Below are 18,085 nucleotides of genomic sequence, written 5' to 3'. Positions count from 1 at the left end.
TTGTGGATCAAAGCATTTTATATGCACAACAATTTATTGCCACCAACCCAAATTCAAAGCTTGCCAGACCATGACTATGCCAAACAGGCATAGATATGAGAGTATAATGAGTTTTATGTCGTCCTCGAGGTGACCCTGAATTTGACTGGCTCCACAAAATGCAGCCCCTCATAAATCACCTTAACCAAACATTTGCAGATGTCTATACTCCCCAGCAAAAAATCTGCATTGATATGTCCCTCATTAATTTTTCTGGCCGCCTTTTATTCAAACAATTTCTTCCCCGCAAACGTGCCAGATATGGGGTCAAGATGTAGAAGACCTGTGAGAGGGCAACAGGCTATACTTATATGTTTCGGATTTACGAGGGAAAAGATAGTCACGTGGAGCCCCCCGGATGCCTAGACTATATGGGAAGCAGTATGAGGAAAGACAAAACGGAGCAGTGGCAAGATAGTTTGGGACTTGGTGTCATCCCTTTTTCACATGGGGTACCACTTATACGTGGACAATTTTTATTCAAGCGTGCCACTATTTAGACATTTGTACAGTCTTGGAACTGGCACATGTGGCACCGTGCAACCTAATGTGTGCCCACCATTAGAAGTGGGTGGATGCAGGGAGGTATATTCTAATGGTGGGTATAACACACACTTTTTCTGGCAGAGATTTCTTCTCTTTTTTTCATTCAGCCCACAGGATGCATACAAAAAAAAAAAGAACATAGCAAATATTCCTAACAAGGACCAGTGACGTACTGGTACATATGGTTATACATACCTACCTACAGCTGCAGGCATCATCTTGGTATAATTTTTTTCAGTCGGCAATTAGCTTTCATGTAAAAGCAATCCTAGTTGCTAATTAGCTGCAGGATTGCTTTTACAAGCAGTGGGAGATGATGCCCCCTCCCCCGCTACCTTACACGACCTTCTCGGGCAGTCCCGTGACATTGGGAGAACCTGAGAATGCAGCCTGTGTTTCTGCCAGCTGACCATAGAGCTGATTGGAGACCAGAATGGTGCCAATCATCTCTATAGCCTAAGAAATTGGAAGATACGAGCATTTCATCACTTCATTTTCGCAGGATATAAACAGCGCAATTTGTAAATTGAGAAAGCATCTGATCACACCGATTTTGGATTGATTAGATAATGTAAGGGCAGAGGAGATATCTAGAGTCTGATGGACCCCAGATTTCTCAAAAAAGAATATATGACAATGCCCATTGAAGTTATAGGGGATATTTGCATTCCCTGTGATAGCATTAAAAGAGATTACAGTTACTACCTTTTGTACCACTAGCCCCTCCCTCCTAGATTGCAAGCTCCAAGGAGCAGGGCCCTCCTTTCCTCTTGTATTGAACTGTATTGTTGCTGTATTGTCTCCCGTTCTATTGTAAAGCACTGAGCAAACTGTTGGCGCTATATAAATCCTGTATAATAATAATAATGATAATAATAATAATTAAAAAACAAAATCACCCTCGCTCCCCCTCAGCGTTGACCCTGTGCTGGTATGTAAACAGTGGTTGAGCCATGCATGCGAGGTATCGCCGTGAAAGTCAGATCAAGGGCAGTAATTCTAACACTAGATCTCCTAAAATCTGAAATGGTAGCTTGTAAAGGCTTTTAAAATGTTGCCTATGGATATTAAAAACGTATGCAGTTTGTCACCATTGCACGGGGCATGCGTAGTTTTAAAGCATGTCATGTTTGGTATCTGTTTACTCGGCATACCATCATCTTTTATATTTTACCAAATAATTGGCCAATATATTGTGTTTTTGTGCTTTAAAAGTAAAAAAAAGTGTATTTTTTGTAAAAAATTGCATTTGAAAAATCGCTGCGCGAGTAATATGTGACATAAAAAATTGCAGCACCCACCATTTTATTCACTAGGGTGTCTGCTTTAAAAATGTATATAATGTTTGGGGTTTAAATTAATTTCCTAGCAAAAAATACTGACATTTTTCATGTGAACAATGTTGGGAATGCAACAGCATGTACTATAATGTACTATATATAGTATTGTGTGTTAATATCACTTGACCAGTAGATGGCACTATACACTAAAGGTTACTAGTTGTGTATATGTGAAAACATGTTGGTTCCTCTCTCTCTTCAGGAAGTAATGTGTCTGTAATCTGTCTGCTGAGAAATGTGCTCTGTATGTTTGCAACTTAAGCCACACAAGTAAAGTCTGAATTCTGCTATCACTACCAGTGTCTTCTATAACACATAACCAACAAACAAAAAGTGTCAGAAAATGCTTGGTCTTCGGGAGGTTTGAAAAGTGAGTGATGTGTGGCATAAACTTCTAATGCTGGGCATAAAATACCCCCACTCCCCAAAACGATCCCTTTTTGGAAAGTAGACACCACAAACTATTTGCTGAGAGGCATGTTGAATTAATACAAGAATGTATTATTTTACCACACGTTTTTGGAAAATGACATTTTTTTTTGTACATAAAATTGTCACTTAACCACTTCCCGACCGGCTGTTGTATATAAACGGCCAGACGGTGGCAGTGCAGGGTCAGGTGGCCGTTTATAAACGGCCTCCCTGCACCCTGCTTGTGCGCAGTTCCTGGGAGCATGCAGCACCGCACACAGCGAAACACCGATCTTCGGACAATCAGTGATCACATGCAAAGTAGTAAGCAAGATGTCACTTGTGACATCATTGCTTACTACGTGTGAAATCTATGAATGATCACAGAGGTCACATGGTACAAGGCTATTCACAACAGCCTTGTACCATGTGACAAGCTGTGACCGATCACAGCTCACTCAGTACTTCTCAATGACTGCAAGAATGCAGACAGAGAGAAAGAGAAATGATTGCTTTTACATCCTATATGGGTGTAAAAGCAATCAGTGTAAAAAAAAGAAAAAAACATCTTAATCACTCCCCACAAGTAGTACAGTGTCACCATGGTGACACTGTATTGCTAGGGTGACAGTATGTAAAAAAATAATAATAATAATAATATAAAAAAATAAAATAAAAATGTAAAAAAAAAAGTTTAAAAATCATAATTTTAGTTATAAACTAATTTGGATTTTTTTTGGACTTTTTCATTTACATAGTAAAAAAATAAAAATCCCAGTGGTGAATAAATACCACCAAAATAAAGCTTTATCTGTCTAAAAAAAATGGTAAAAAATTCATTTGGGTACAGTGTTGCATGAGCGCGCAATTGTCATTCAAAGTGTGATAGCGCTGAAAGCTGAAAATTGCCCTGGTCAGGAAGGGAGTTAAAGTGTCTGGTCTGAAAGTGGTTAAATAATTTATTGCTCACACATGCCATTGGTATATGTGGAATTACTCCCCAAAATACATTCTGCTACTTCTCCTGAGTATGGGGATACCACATGTGAGAGATGTTTTGTCAGTCTAGCCAAGTACAGGACCCCAAAATCCAATGGCCACAAAAATGTTTTTGGAATTTTCAAGAAACTTGTGGAAAAAAAAAAATCTTCCATGGACTCAATATGCCTCTCAGCAGATAGCTTAGGGTGTCATTTGGGGGTGTTTGTACTATCCTGGTATTTTAGCACCTCAAGAAATGTGATGGGCAGTCAGAAAGTAAAATCTGTGTAAATTCCATTATCTATACCATAGTTTGAAGATGCTAGAACTTTCACACAAAGCAATCAATATACACTTATTGGGATTTTTTAACTAAACATGTAGCAGAATACATTTTGGCCTAAATTTATGATGAAATTTTAGTTTTTTGGATATTTTTTTTGACAGAAATGAGAAAATAGTTTAAAAAAAAAATGTTTTTCTCGAACTTTTTTTGTTTATAGAGTAAAAAATAAAAAGCGCACAGGTGATCAAATACCACCACAAGAAAGCTCTATTTGTGTGAAAAAAGGACACACATTTAATTTATGTATCGTATTGCATGACCGCGCAATTGTCAGTTAAACTAGTGCAGCGCTGTATAGCAAAAAAAATGGTGTAAATTGCAGTATCTATACCATAGTTTGTAGACGCTATAACTTTCACACAAATCAATATACACTTATTGGGATTTTGTTTACCAAAAGCATGTAGCAGAATACATTTTGGCTCAAATTTATAACTAACTTTGAGTTTTTCTATATATATTTTATAGCTGAAAGTAAAAAAAATAGTTTTTCTTCAAAATTTTTTTTTTTTTTTGTTTATAGCACGAAAAATAAAAAGCGCACAGGTGATCAAATACCACTGAAAGAAAGCTCAATTTGTGTGAAAAAAAGGATGTAAATTTCGTTTGGGTGCAGCATTGCATGACCGCGCAATTACCAGTTGAATTAGTGTAGCGCCGAGTAGCAAAAAGAGGCCTGGTCATTAAGGGGGGTAAATCCTCAGGAGGGCAAGTGGTTAAACAGCAAATGGAAGTAAGGGGGAGCTGGTTTTAAGGCCCCCCCCCGCACTCATGGGATTGTGACAGCTGAGGTGGGGCAGTTTTAAGGCCCCCCTGCCCCTTCTTTCTCCTCAGGCACCCGGGAGGTCAAGAGGTCAGATCACACCTGGTCCAGCTGTGGGAAATCTGCCCGGTAACATTCCCTGTCAGGTAGCACAAGTGTGATCTGCCCAGAGATAGGAGAGGTCAGCTGACCCTGGGAAACTTGCTGGAAGGTCACATGACCTTTAACGTAGGGTCAGCTGACCTTTTGAAACCTTCCAGAAGGGGCTTAACTCCCTATAGAAAGGGGCTCCGTGAGGGGCTCCGAGCCAGTCCTTAGACCCCTGTCTGACAGCTCCCCCCCCCTTGTCACGGCCATATTATTACGTGGTTTGGTCACCTTTCTACAAAGGGGGGCAGTTGATTTCATTGTATTTGGATATATTTTCACCCCGAGTCGTAGTGGCTGGGTTGTTGTCAATGGTTGATGTTATTGATAGTAAGTTTAACCATTAGCCGCCTGGCCAATGGCCGTTTGGCGGCTTTAAAAGCGCTGCTGCACTCCGGGTGCATGCCATTTGGTGTGCTCCCGCACATGCGCAGTTTGCGCTAATGCAGAGCGGCGCAGCAGCGCGATCTGTCACCGGCCGCGTACCTCGGACACGGCCGATGACAGATCTGAGTACCGGCCCCCGTTGCCGGTACCATGTGACCTGCTGTGACCAATCACAGCAGGTCACATGACAGTTGTATACAATGGATGGCTTCATTCATGCCATTCATTGTATACTAGTGCCTAGCTGTGAATGGTCACAGCTAATCACATGCACATGTCATGTGATTAGCTGTGACCAAATCACAGCTAAGCACAAAAAAAAAAAAAAAAGCTGAATGAATCGATTTCATTCAGGTAAATGCTTGCTTATAGCAAAGTAATTCTTTGCTATAAGCAAATTGTGTAAAAAAAAAAAAAAAATACTGATCACTTCCCCAAAGTAGTACAATGTTACTATGGTAACATTGTACTACTTTGGTCATAGTAAAATATGAAAAATAAAATCTTAAAAAAAATAAACAAAATGTAATAAAAAATTAAAAATAATAAAAAAATAAAAAAAAATAAAAATATATATATATATATATTTTTTTCATACTGTCACCAGTCAGTGTCCCTGTTCACCGCCATGCCAGTTATATGATGACACTGTACTGCACTGGTGACAGTATGTAAAAAAAAAAATAGTGAAAATAATTTTTTTAATTTTTTAATTTTCTGAAAAATGATGACAAAAAAAATACAACTTCAAAAAACTCGCCATGCCTCTTATGAAGTACGTCGGACTGTCTACTCTGCAAAAAGGGGTCATTTGGGGGATATCTGTACTGTTCTGACATTCTTGGACCTCAAGAAATTAGATTGGCTGTCAGTACTTCAGGATTCATCAATATTCAGATCTATACCATAGTTTGTGAACTCTATAACTTTCCTACAAACTAAATAATACATCCTAATTTGGGTTATTTTCACCAAAGACATGTAGCAGAATACATCTCGGCCTAAATTTATGAAGAACAATTATTTATTTGTAAACTTTTATAACAGAAACAAAGAAAAACGTGTTTTTTTTTCAAGATTTTTGGTTTTTTTTGTTAATTTAGCAAAAAATAAAAACCCCAGCGGTGATTAAATACCACCAAAAGAAAGCTCTAGTTGTGTGAAGAAAATGATAAAATTTTAGTTTGGGTACAATGTTGTATGACCGCGCAATTGTCATTCAAAGTGTGAGAGCGCTGAAACGTGAAAAATGGCCTGGGCAGGAAGGTGTAAAATTGCACGGTATTGAAATGGTTAACCACTAGCCTTCTGCGCACTAAGGCTAGCCATACATTGTACACTTTTCTTGAGAATTTTGCTTTAGATTTACCAAAAACCATATGATATGAGATCAAACCTACAAAAACACTTTAAATTTTATCCAATTAGGCAGGCTCCTGCACTACATAATTGAAGGTAAATCTAAAAGAAATTAGGCAGAAGTTGGACAGAAAATTGTATAGTGTATGGCCAGCCTTATACCCCCTTCCTGCCAGGCCAATTTTCAGCTTTCAGCGCTGTCGCACTTTGACAATTGTGCGGTCAAGCAACACTGTACCCATATGAAATTTTTATCATTTTTTGTGACAGATAGAGCTTTATTTTGGTGGTATTTAATCACCTTGGGGTTTTTTATTTTTTCTTAAACAAACCAAAAACCACTGAAAATTTTGAAAAAAAAAAGTGTTTTCTTAGTTTTTGTTATAAAATTTTGTAAATAAGTGCTTTTTCTCCTTCACTGATGTTCGGTAATGAGGCTGCAGTGATGGGCATTGATAGGCTGCACTGATGGACACTGATAGGTGGCACTGATGAGGATGCACTGGTAGGTGGCACTGATGGGCATTGACAGGCATCACTGATGAGCACTGAAAGGCAGTACTCATATATGGCACTGATATGCGGCACTTATAGGTGGCACTGATAGGTGGCACTGACTGGCACTCATAGGCGGCACTGACTGGCACTGTTAGGTGGTACTGACTGGCACTGATAGGCGGCACTGATAGGCAGCACTGACGGGCACAGATAGGCGGTACTGATGCACACTGATAGGCAGCACTGACTGGCACTGATAGGCGGCACTGATTGGCAGCACTGATAGGTGGCACTGACTGGCACTGAAAGGCAGCTCAGATGGGCACTTATATGTGGCATTGATGTGCACTGGTAGGCACTGATAAGTGGCATTGATGTGGCACTGATTGGCACTGGCAGGTGGCATGGATGAGCACTGACAGCTGGCACTGATGGACACTGACAGGTGGCACTGCTGGGGCTACACAGATCATCAGTGCTCTGATGATCAGTGTAGATGTCCCCTCTGAGTAATGCCGATTACCGGCTCTCCTCTCGAGCTTTCAGCGTGACAGCTCGTGAGGAGAGAAATGCCGATAACCGGCATTTCCCTATTTACATGTGGTCAGCTGTGATTGGACACAGCTGATCACATGACTGAGCTGACATCTTTGGCTCTTTCCGTGGATCGGTGATCTGCTGTGTCCGAGGGACATAGAGCACCGCCGATCGCCGCACTGCACGCTCCCAGAGCCACGCATGCGCGGTTAGAATGGGACAACGGCATATGACGTCCTCCCAGAAAGAGAGAACCGCCTTGCGCCCGTCATTGTACTATATGGCGGGTGGGAGGTGGTTAAATGGTTATTGATAACGTGATGTAAGGGGTCACATATTTATAGCAGTAATAAAGAGGCCGCGGCCAATTAACCTCCAATGCTGTTTGTGTTGATTTCATTCATTTCAGACATGCCGGCTACAATCCCATAATAGTACAAAGCCACTAAGTGCTCCATCTAATGACTAATCTACACGTCTTCCATATATAATAAAATAACAAACACATGACAGAGCAAAGCATGTAATATTGTCAATGTCTTAGGGAATGTGACTCCCAATGTATACACTGCAAGAACAAACTCCTAATATGCCCACCAAACACATACTGTGCATTCTCTGTATGGGGAAATGACTGGGATGACATTGCAAAGGAAAGAAAATGAACAAAGTCTTACTCAGATTATGGTATGTGGTGGTATTACATTGACACTCTCCTGATGGCGAGCATTCTTCATCTGTGGCACATTCTAACACACAGATAGGAGTAGCTGCAGAAGACACAGCAGGAAAATATCTGCTTAAAATGACATCCTACAATGATCAGACTCAGAAAGTACACTTTAGACTGATATGAAAATACTTACATGTGCAACAGGATAGGTCTTTGTTGTAGTATAGGCCCTCTGGACAGCAGGAGGTGTGATCAGGGCATGTTGTATTTTTATATGGAATACAGGACATAAAGCCATCATTACATGAACATCCATTATCAGGAAAACAGCTCCCGTAACATGGGTCAGAGTCACAAAGAGTCATATTCTCGTATTTGGCTGAAAAGAAAACAAAAAGATGTTAGAAACCAGGAGCTTTTGTAATTAGACAATTTTCAGATCAAATCACATGGCACAAAAACATCTGCAATATCACTACAACCGGCAACAGTATTACTAAAACTGCCCATAAACTTTTGCAAACAGTAGAAAAATCTTTTGTTCAACAATCGTATTAATTCCTTTGGTGATTGCAATGACTTTACAAGTCCTAATGTAAAATGTCCCTTTACCATGAGAACGCTCCCAACTGACAACTAGGAATGTGCAATTGTGTGTGTTCCTGGCTGTCAGACCCGCTGTCAATAAGAAAAATGAGTCCGAGCGTTATTGTCCAATCAACTGACGCACACCAATGATGCCAAACTTGGTCTGGGTGTCAAAAAAGTAACCACGCTCTATATATATATATATATATATATATATATATACACAGTATATACAGGTGATACTCGAAAAATTAGAGTATCATGCAAAAGGTCATTTATTTCAGTAATGCAACTTAAAAGGTGAAACTAATATATGAGATAGACTCGTTACATGCAAAGCAAGATAGTTCAAGCCGTGATTTGTCATAATTGTGATGATTATGGCTTACAGCTCATGAAAACCCCAAATCCACAATCTCAGAAAATTAGAATATTGTGAAAAGGTGCAATATTCTAGGCTCAAAGTGTCCCACTCTAATCAGCTAATTAAGCCATAACACCTGCAAAGGGTTCCTGAGCTTTTAAATGATCTCTCAGTCTGGTTCAGTAGCAATCACAATCATGGGAAAGACTGCTGACCTGACAGTTGTGCAGAAAACCACCATTGACACCCTCCATAAGGAGGGAATGCCTCAAAAGGTAATTGCAAAAGAAGTTGGATGTTCCCAAAGTGCTGTATCAAAACACATTAATAGAAAGTTATGTGGAAGGGAAAAGTGTGGAAGAAAAAGGTGCACAAGCAGCAGAGATGACCGCAGCCTGGAGAGGATTGTCAGGAAAAGGCCATTCAAAAGTGTTGGGGACTTTCACAAGGAGTGGACTGAGGCTGGAGTCAGTGCATCAAGAGCCACCACACACAGACGGATCCTGGACATGGGCTTCAATTGTCGTATTTCTCTTGTCAACCCGCTCCTGAACAACAAACAACATCAGAAGCGTCTTACCTTTCTTACCTAAAGAAAAACAGACCTGGCCTGTTGCTCAGTGGTCCAAAGTTCTCTTTTCTGATGAGAGCAATTTTTGCATCTCATTTGGAAACCAAGGACCCAGAGTATGGAGGAAGAATGGAGAGGCACACACTGCAAGATGGTCGAAGTCCAGTGTGAAGTTTCCACAGTCTGTGTTGATTTGGGGAGCCATGTCATCTGCTGGTGTTGGTCCACTGTGCTTCATTAAGTCCAGGGTCAACGCAGCCGTCTACCAGGAGATTTAGGAGCACTTCATGCTTCCTTCCGCAGACGAGCTTTATGGGGATGCTGACTTCATTTTCCAACAGGACTTGGCACCTGCCCACACTGCCAAAAGCACCAAAACCTGGTTCAATGAACGTGGGATTACTGTGCTTGATTGGCCAGCAAACTCGTGTGAGATGGGGAAACAGCTTTCATTGTTTAAACACTGATTAAAGTAAATTAAAAGCGTTCTGACTGACATTCTGCAGTTTAGCCACAAGATGTTACTGTTTCTAACACAGCTTCAGACTGCATAGTTATTTCTATATTCAATAAGGGGTGGGGTTTTCTAAAGGAGAAGTGAACAGGAAGAGAAAAGGAGAAGCCATACTGGAGAGAGAGAGAAGAAGGCTGAGTGATGGGATAATCCATTGCCATCCAGCTGTGGAGACTGCCCTCCGTAATCAGAAATCCCATTGAATGAAGCTGATTGTGTTCAAGACGCTAATCCTGTTCAAAGAGGGGAAGATTTGCTGCCAGGAAGCTGATGAGGACAGAGGAGCAAAGCAACATACATTGCTGATAATATTGCATGCTCAGTGGAGAGACATTGTTTTGTTCAGAGTCACCAGCGGATGAAAAGCAGACCCGGGTCGGTAAGATTGTGTACGCACCTCATTTCAGTGTTGGCGCCTATAAGACTGAGACAGGCCTATAGTTAGTTAGTTAGGGTCTCTGTTTGTGTCAGGCCACAAGTGTTATTACTGATCATTAGAAGGATTCCACAACTTAAAGTGACATTTCACATTGGAGAACCAATAAAATCCTACAAACTCAAGCCAGACTGGCATTTTGCTCAGAAGAAATACTCAGACACGTGCTACAGAACCAGTTATGGGAGAGGGAATACTGTAGATTTGTGTAAGATTGTAAGCTGTTGTGCTGCACTGCAGGCTAGCCCATACCATACACCCATACACTGTTCCTGCTCTTTTAGGGTAATAACAGGTAAGGTGTGGCAGCTTAGTTGTGCCCACCAGTAGGTAAATTACTAAACTTTCTACCTTCATCCATCAGAAGGCGCCGTGCTGTGCAACACAAGGGTCTCAGCCTTTGGGCTGGGTGTATGTAAATTTATTGTATGTTCCCAGCATTTGTGGTTGTGTTTATTTGCCACATCTAAGTAAAATTCTGTTGTGGCAAAAGCTGGTGTGGGATTGCTTTCCTCGTTTGTGACTTCACTGTATCCTGGGGAGCCCACCCCGGTACACGGCTTACACTCGCCTGACCTGAACCCCATAGAGAATCTATGGGGCATTGCGAAGAGAAAGATGAGAGACATGAGACCGAACAATGCAGAAGAGCTGAAGACCGCTATTGAAGCATCCTGGTCTTCCATAACACCTCAGCAGTGCCACAGGCTGATAGCTTCCATGCCACACTGCATTGAGGCAGTAATTGCTGCAAAAAGGGCCCAAACCAAGTACTGAGTACATATGCATGCTTATACTTTTCAGAGGTCCGATATTGTTCTATGTACAATCCTTGTTTTATTGATTGCATGTAATATTCTAATTTTCTGAGATTGTGGATTTGGGGTTTTCATGAGCTGTAAGCCATAATCATCACAATTATGACAAATCACGGCTTGAACTATCTTGCTTTGCATGTAATGAGTCTATCTCATATATTAGTTTCATCTTTTAAGTTGCATTACTAAAATAAATGAACTTTTGCACAATATTCTAATTTTTCGAGTTTCACCTGTATATATACAGTATATTCCATCACTTTTAGGCACCCAAAACTTTGTGCAGACCAGAAAGTGGAGATCAGAAAGCTGAGGATGGACCTTGGTTGGGGTTTAGGGTCATGTGACCACCATGACGCGCCGTCACGGCGGTCACATGATCGGGAAAAATCCCGATCGAAAGAGGAGATTGGGACCTTTCCGTGAGTACCGGACATGTGTGCTGGGAGTGTACAGGGCACACGCTCTCGGCACATATGTCCTTTTCTAATTGCACGCAAATGTGCGGCCCCTCTGTGTCTAGTCCCACAGGCTGGGAGGCCGCACACAGTGGGGAGCTGGCTGTGAAGGCGCAAGGAGTTACAGCTGTCTTCCCACAGTAAACAAGCCGGCACTCAGGACCCAAAGACCACCAAAGGATCAGCCCAGGTCTACATAGACAATTTTTTTTTTTTGGATGTACATACACTTTCATTTCACTGATATCCCCTTTCACATATCCCTAACACTTGGATTCACACTTAACCTGACCCTCACCCTCAACTTAATACATAACCTATCCCCTAAAATGAACTGACAGAAGTTTTAATTCTTTGTTTAAAAATTGGGCTGTCAGAAAGGCAGAGTCAATTTTATTACAGGCATCTAATTCTTTACCCGTCTTTTCTGACAGCATCATTTTAAGCCCCTGGCCACTGATCCTAATACTATTTGTGCTTTAACCCCTTCCCGCCCCCTCAGATGAGTGGTAACATGTGAACAGCAGAGGCACCAGCCATTGATTTATACAGAGTCAAAATCTGACAGCTGTTCGCATCCAGTGTGTGCAGGCAGTGTTTACAACCACTGGAAAATCTACTGATTCTTCCTGGCGGCTGACCCTGACCACTGCTCTTCAACTGTCTGAATGTACTCTTATAGACAGTGCACTTGTGACATGCAGGATTGGTGAATATGTTAAAGAAATTATACACTGTATCCCTTTGGTGAAAAGAAGCAAAATAGATTTATGAGTACATATACATACACGACTACTGCAACTCCCTCCTGACTACTGCAACTCCCTCCTCACCGGCCTACCCCAGTGCAGGCTCTCCCCGCTTCAGACCATCCTGAACTCAGCGGCCAGACTCATCCACCTCACCAGCCGCTCCACCTCTGCCACCCCCCTCTGCCTCTCCCTCCACTGGCTCCCCATTGCCCAACGCATTAAATTCAAATTGCTCACCCTGACCTATAAGGCCATTCACAACACTGCCCCTAACTACCTCACCGATCTGATCCCCAGGTACCACCCTACCCGTACCCTTCGCTCTTCACAGGACCTTCTTCTATCTTGCTCCCTGGTCTCCTCCTCCCACGCACGACTGCAAGACTTCTCCAGGTCCTCCCCCATCCTCTGGAACTCACTACCCCAATCCATCAGACTGTCACCGTCCCTCCTCACCTTCAGGCGCTCCCTGAAAACCCACCTCTTCAGGGAAGCCTACCCTACCCTCACCTAACAGCCGCTGCCCTTCCCTCCTCCTACCACTCCATCCCCCACAGCCGTTTCCTCCTGTGCCTCTACCCCCTCCCTCCTAGATTGTAAGCTCGAAAGAGTAGGGCCCTCTAACCCCTTGTGTACTGTTTGATGTTACTGTTCTGTTTCATGTATTGTCCCCCCCTATTGTACAGCGCTGAGCAAACCCTTTGGCGCTATATAAACTCGATAAATAAATAAATAAATAATATTTGTAATGCAAAGGAGACGTTGTGTCAAATGTTTTAAAAGCTGGCCTTACATTTTTTTATTTATTTTTTTCAGTCAGCTAATGGACTGAATGAAAAAAAACAAAACATATTCCTCCATGTACACAAATGGATGGATGGAACAATTCTCCCTGCTGGGACATTGGTGTCCTTTTATCATGCAGTGGTAAATGACCGCTGCTCAGTTTTCCGGCATTCTCAGAGAAGACAGTTCTCCTCTGAATGCCTTTTTTATGAAGTGGTGTAGATCAGTTCTCCGAAAGAAGGGAGAATCAATCTACAAACGCTTTCAACGCTGGAAAACGGCTGCTTTTACTATAATCTCATGAGATTACAGTAAGAGATCAGTCAAACACCGTTTACTAAGCAGCGGTAAATTACCGCTGCTTCGTTTGTGATTCCCTCGATTCTCCAGCTCTGAGCTGGAGAATCTGGAGGGAGAACACAGATCGCCAGTGAAGGGCTCAGATCGCTCCTTCATATACTGGCCATCTGTGTGCTGAGATGATCAGCAATCCTCAGGATCGCCGCTGATCTGTTTCATAAAAAGACACCATTGTGTTGTGACAGCAGCACCCACCACTGTCAGAATACACAGATCTGCAGCTGATTGGCTGTAGCTGCTGATCAATAAAACTATTTTCCAACATGTTCCTTGGAATTTTGTTGAGTAGAGACAGCCACACAGTGATCAATACTTGGCCATTCTGATGAACATGCCAAATTTTGATCAGTATTCTGACTCAGATTGTTGTGATAGCAATTTATCCCTTGTGAGACCTCTCTGCCTAGCCTGTATAAGCAGATATAATCACTGCGGGCAATCCTTATCAGATGCTGAACTCACCAATACTGTGTTCATCCAGAAGTTGCTTTATTCTGTATGTGTGACAACAGGATACAGCAGAATGAATGGTTTCCAGTATTATGCGGTCAAAAGATGATACTTTCTGTAGCGTACTATGCAGAATACATGTGTCCCTGTTACATGTGGACTGTTAGCTGCATCCATGAGACAGGAAGTGCTGTACTCATAAAGAAGGGAGGAGCTTCATATGCAAAGGAATTGTGTCATAGATCTCAGGGAGGTAATATGAAAACAAGTGCATTACCAAATAAGGCCACTGGTGGCAGCATTACTAACTATAGAAATGTCCATAGGAAATGGTACAAAGAATAAACTATATGAATTCTCATGTACATTAACATAAATATTAACTGTGTAACAGCATAATTAGTGTAGGGTTAGCTTAAGTGTCACACCGGTGTGATTTGCGAAATGAAATCACACTTGAAATTGCATCTTATGAATGTGAATGTGAATGTCTTAACATGTGCGATTTGCTGCAGCTCGATTTCTAAAGTAGTTCGTACATTACTTTTTCTGCAGTTTTGTTGCGATAGTCTTCAGAAATCACACCTGAAATCACGCTGAAATTACACACAAATCACGTGATTTTTAATCGCAGAGGTGTGACCACTGACTTAGGCTTTAGCATTGATTTATGGTTGTTCCTTTTCTGGGTTATGACACTGCTTGATTTGGTTGTGTAAGGCTTGGTTCACACCTATGCAGTTTGCTTTTGATCTGTTTCCGCAGTACTTTTTGGGGTGTGTTTTGCATTTTTGCACACGCATTTTGGTGAGTTTTTATGCATTTTTTGTGCTTTTTTTGCCAATTTGTTGTTGGGCAGATTAAAGAACACAAAATAAATAAAAAATGCATGAAACATGCACTACATATTTTTCTGCAGTGTCTCCATTGAAGTCTATTGAACCTGACCCTTTTCAAAAACGCAGTAACTGAAAAATGCATAGATGTGACCGTGTCCCATAGGAAACCATGTTAAATGGACTGTAGTGTGTTCCTGCAAAAAGCAACAAAAAAAGTATAGGTGTGAGCCAGGCCTTAGACCTTCGGGATTGCTAATCATTGGAACTGAAATTAGAATTGTGATGAACAATGAATGCTGATGTGAAAATGCTGTTTTTTTCATATGTATATTTGAGACATCTGGAGAGAAGGTGTAGCAGTCTAGTGATCTGCAGAGTGGAGGAGGTGTGCTTTTTCAGCAGAAATATTATTGTGTTTGTGTTGAGTATTTGTAGTTTAACCCTTAAGTGACTGAGTTGATGAATAAGTGATGATGCTGATTCTTCACAGTCTGGCTATGAACAGCAGTCAGATTTCATCATCTATAAATCTGTGTAATACTGTATGTAATATTGATTCATTTAATGTTAAGGCTTATCATGCAGTTTTCCTGTCTTTGTAAAACATGTAGTGCACTTACGGTCTGCAAGATCTATACACTGAGCACCTAGAAAAGGGAAAAAAAGGAGGAAGAGTCAAAGGCTGTATTGTAAAGTGATGTATACAATAAACTATACATATATAAGTACATATATACACTGACACACACACACTTTGTATATTTGTGGCTGTATTTGTGCTGCTGTCGTTATAGTACTTTGACAGCCAGTTCCACCAGCTGTCAAAATATCTGGGCAGCAGCTGCCTATGGGTGGATGCAGTTGCTGTTCCGCTGTCAATTTTCTGCCCAGCTCCTTTAATTTTCAATCAATGGATGTCAGGCAGGAGGAGGCTGAAGGGGCATTCACTGATTGAATTTTGATGCTTCATCAGGAACCAGCTGAAATCAGTGTATGGTCAGCTTAAAGTGGAAGCTCAGTCACACACTAGCTATACTTAAATCTACTCCCACTCTCATTCTAAGCCTATTCTATGTACCCTGTAAAGGAAAGATCTGTATACTACTTATGCTGAAGTTACTCTGGGCCCCTCACATGATCTCAGTGTCGACCTTAGTGAAGAAGGTCACAAAACAGCTGCAGAGCCTGGGCGTTAACGTCACCCATAGGCTTACTATGAGGCATTTGTTGTCAGCTGCCCCTCCTCTACACTGAAGTCGGTGCTATGACCGATCATGTGACTGGACCGAAGTGCCCTCAGAATAGGTAAGTACCTGCCTGGAATTTGCATGTTCTCCTAGTGCCTGCGTGGGTTTCCTCTGGGTTTTCCAGTTTCCTCCCACATGCCAAAGACATGCTGGTAGGTTAATAGACTCCTGTCTAAAATTGCCCCTAGTATGTGTATGAATGTGAGTTAAGGACCTTAGATTGTAAGCTCCTTGAGGGCAGGGACCAATGTGAATGTACAATACATATGTAAAATGCTGTGTAAATTGACAGTGCTGTATAAGTACCTGTAATAAATAAATAAATGCACATCTTTCCATAGAATAGAATACAATAGAATAGTATAGAATAGGCTTACAATAGGGGTGGGAGTAGATTTAAGTATAGTTAGATTGTGACTGAACTTCCACTTTGAGCATTTCCTCGTGAGTTAGAAATAGAGCTCAAAAATAAGTGCTGGCCTTATTCTAAAAGGTAAAAATTAACAGAAGAAGACAACCTTAATAAACCTGAAAGATCCAAATTAGTGCTTGCCCACTGGAGGACTAACCCCCCCCCCCCCCATCTTATTCCAAAAATAGTTATTTTGTGGCCATTTATAGAGAATGTCTACTTAGAGAAGTGATCTTCATGTAGCTTAGTGAATAAAGCAAACTGAATACCCAATCATGTGTAAAGGAAGGAAAATACCAGGTTTTCCTTACACAGAGTAGGATATTTGGGGTGAATGCAGTTTCCATTTATTCGCTATGATAAGGGAACATTTACTTTGCCAGGTGCTCTTTTAGTAAAACATCCCATCGGCTGGAATTCAAACATAAAGTAACTGAGGAAATGTTGGCAATACAAATAATGAGTGAGAGTATCGCTGGTCATTTGCATCACTACATAACCATTACATTACAGTCTGTAGACACACAACCTTACGTGTCCAAAGCAACATCCCTCTGCTAATATCACCTCTTTTATACAGAATATTTTTTAGCAAATGACTGATCCCTGTCTTAGAATATTGTGACAATGTGTAATAGTATAAATCCATGTAAAATTACCTTTAGGTAGAGGACTGCATTTTTCTGATAATGGAAAACTTCTGCTTGGTAATTATACAGGGAAATGCCCCTCTTTACTTTGCCACCTATAGCACAGGCCTAGTGTGCCCATTGCTTCCACCTCTTGCACCCAATTTACTTAATGAAGAGACCCGCTGCTGTAACTACTGAATTGCATCATGGGAACAAAAGAGTGCCAATTAGTTCTAGATTCTATAGCTGTAGTGGTGCTTTAATAGGGTGAAATTCAATACATTCTGCACAGTTTCAGCAAAGCTGGAAATACACAAGTTTATATTAAATATTAAAATGATTCTGTATGCGTGAAGAATATACTGAAATTAAATTATCTGTACAGATACAGAAAGTCAAGCTATAATATTCAAAAATACAGTACTAGTGTAGGAATTGTTTAGCATTGACTTATTAATTGCAATTTGCAGCAACTTACCTGCATACTCGATAAGAACAGCCAACGCAATGATAAAGTATATCTTCATTTGTGCAAGTATCGGGTGTGCTCCTGAATATGAGATGAATACCTTATCAGACCAAAACCCAAAAATGCAGAAATCTTCACTTACAGCTGGCTTTATAGATGAGGGGGTGGGAGCAAATGACAAAGTAGGCCAAATTATCAGCGATTGCAAACACTAGTATGATGCAAAAACCCCAGGGCTGTTCTAATTGGCCAGGACTGACTTACATTTTTAACTTGTTTGGTACCCACTTCATGTCAGTCAGGTGTAAATTTCACAATAGTCATCAGCTGGAATGTACAAGGCATACAATTTTTAACATAGG

At 41.1% G+C, this 18,085-nt stretch overlaps 1 protein-coding gene across 1 annotated transcript in view; it reads right to left on the bottom strand.

Annotated features, from left to right (window-relative positions):
* Positions 1-17,874, bottom strand: part of LOC149442016 (uromodulin-like) — a 53,768-nt gene extending 35,894 nt beyond the window's left edge. The window contains exons 1-4 of the mRNA XM_089656636.1: positions 17,733-17,874; positions 15,584-15,610; positions 8,221-8,406; positions 8,032-8,124 (exon numbers count right to left, since the gene is read on the bottom strand). Coding sequence (XP_089512762.1) covers positions 8,032-8,124; positions 8,221-8,406; positions 15,584-15,610; positions 17,733-17,781 — 355 coding nt within the window. The 5' untranslated portion in view covers positions 17,782-17,874. The remainder of the gene's footprint in view (positions 1-8,031; positions 8,125-8,220; positions 8,407-15,583; positions 15,611-17,732) is intronic.
* Between the last annotated feature and the right edge of the window lie 211 nt (positions 17,875-18,085).

The sequence above is a fragment of the Staurois parvus genome, unplaced genomic scaffold (genome assembly GCF_062004578.1).
Source record: "Staurois parvus isolate SC_StPar_1 unplaced genomic scaffold, SC_StPar_1.0 ptg000922l, whole genome shotgun sequence".
In the NCBI taxonomy this organism is placed as follows: Eukaryota; Metazoa; Chordata; class Amphibia; order Anura; family Ranidae; genus Staurois; species Staurois parvus.
Note: the sequence above shows the minus strand (reverse complement) of the source record. Positions and strands in the feature narration are given on the sequence as shown.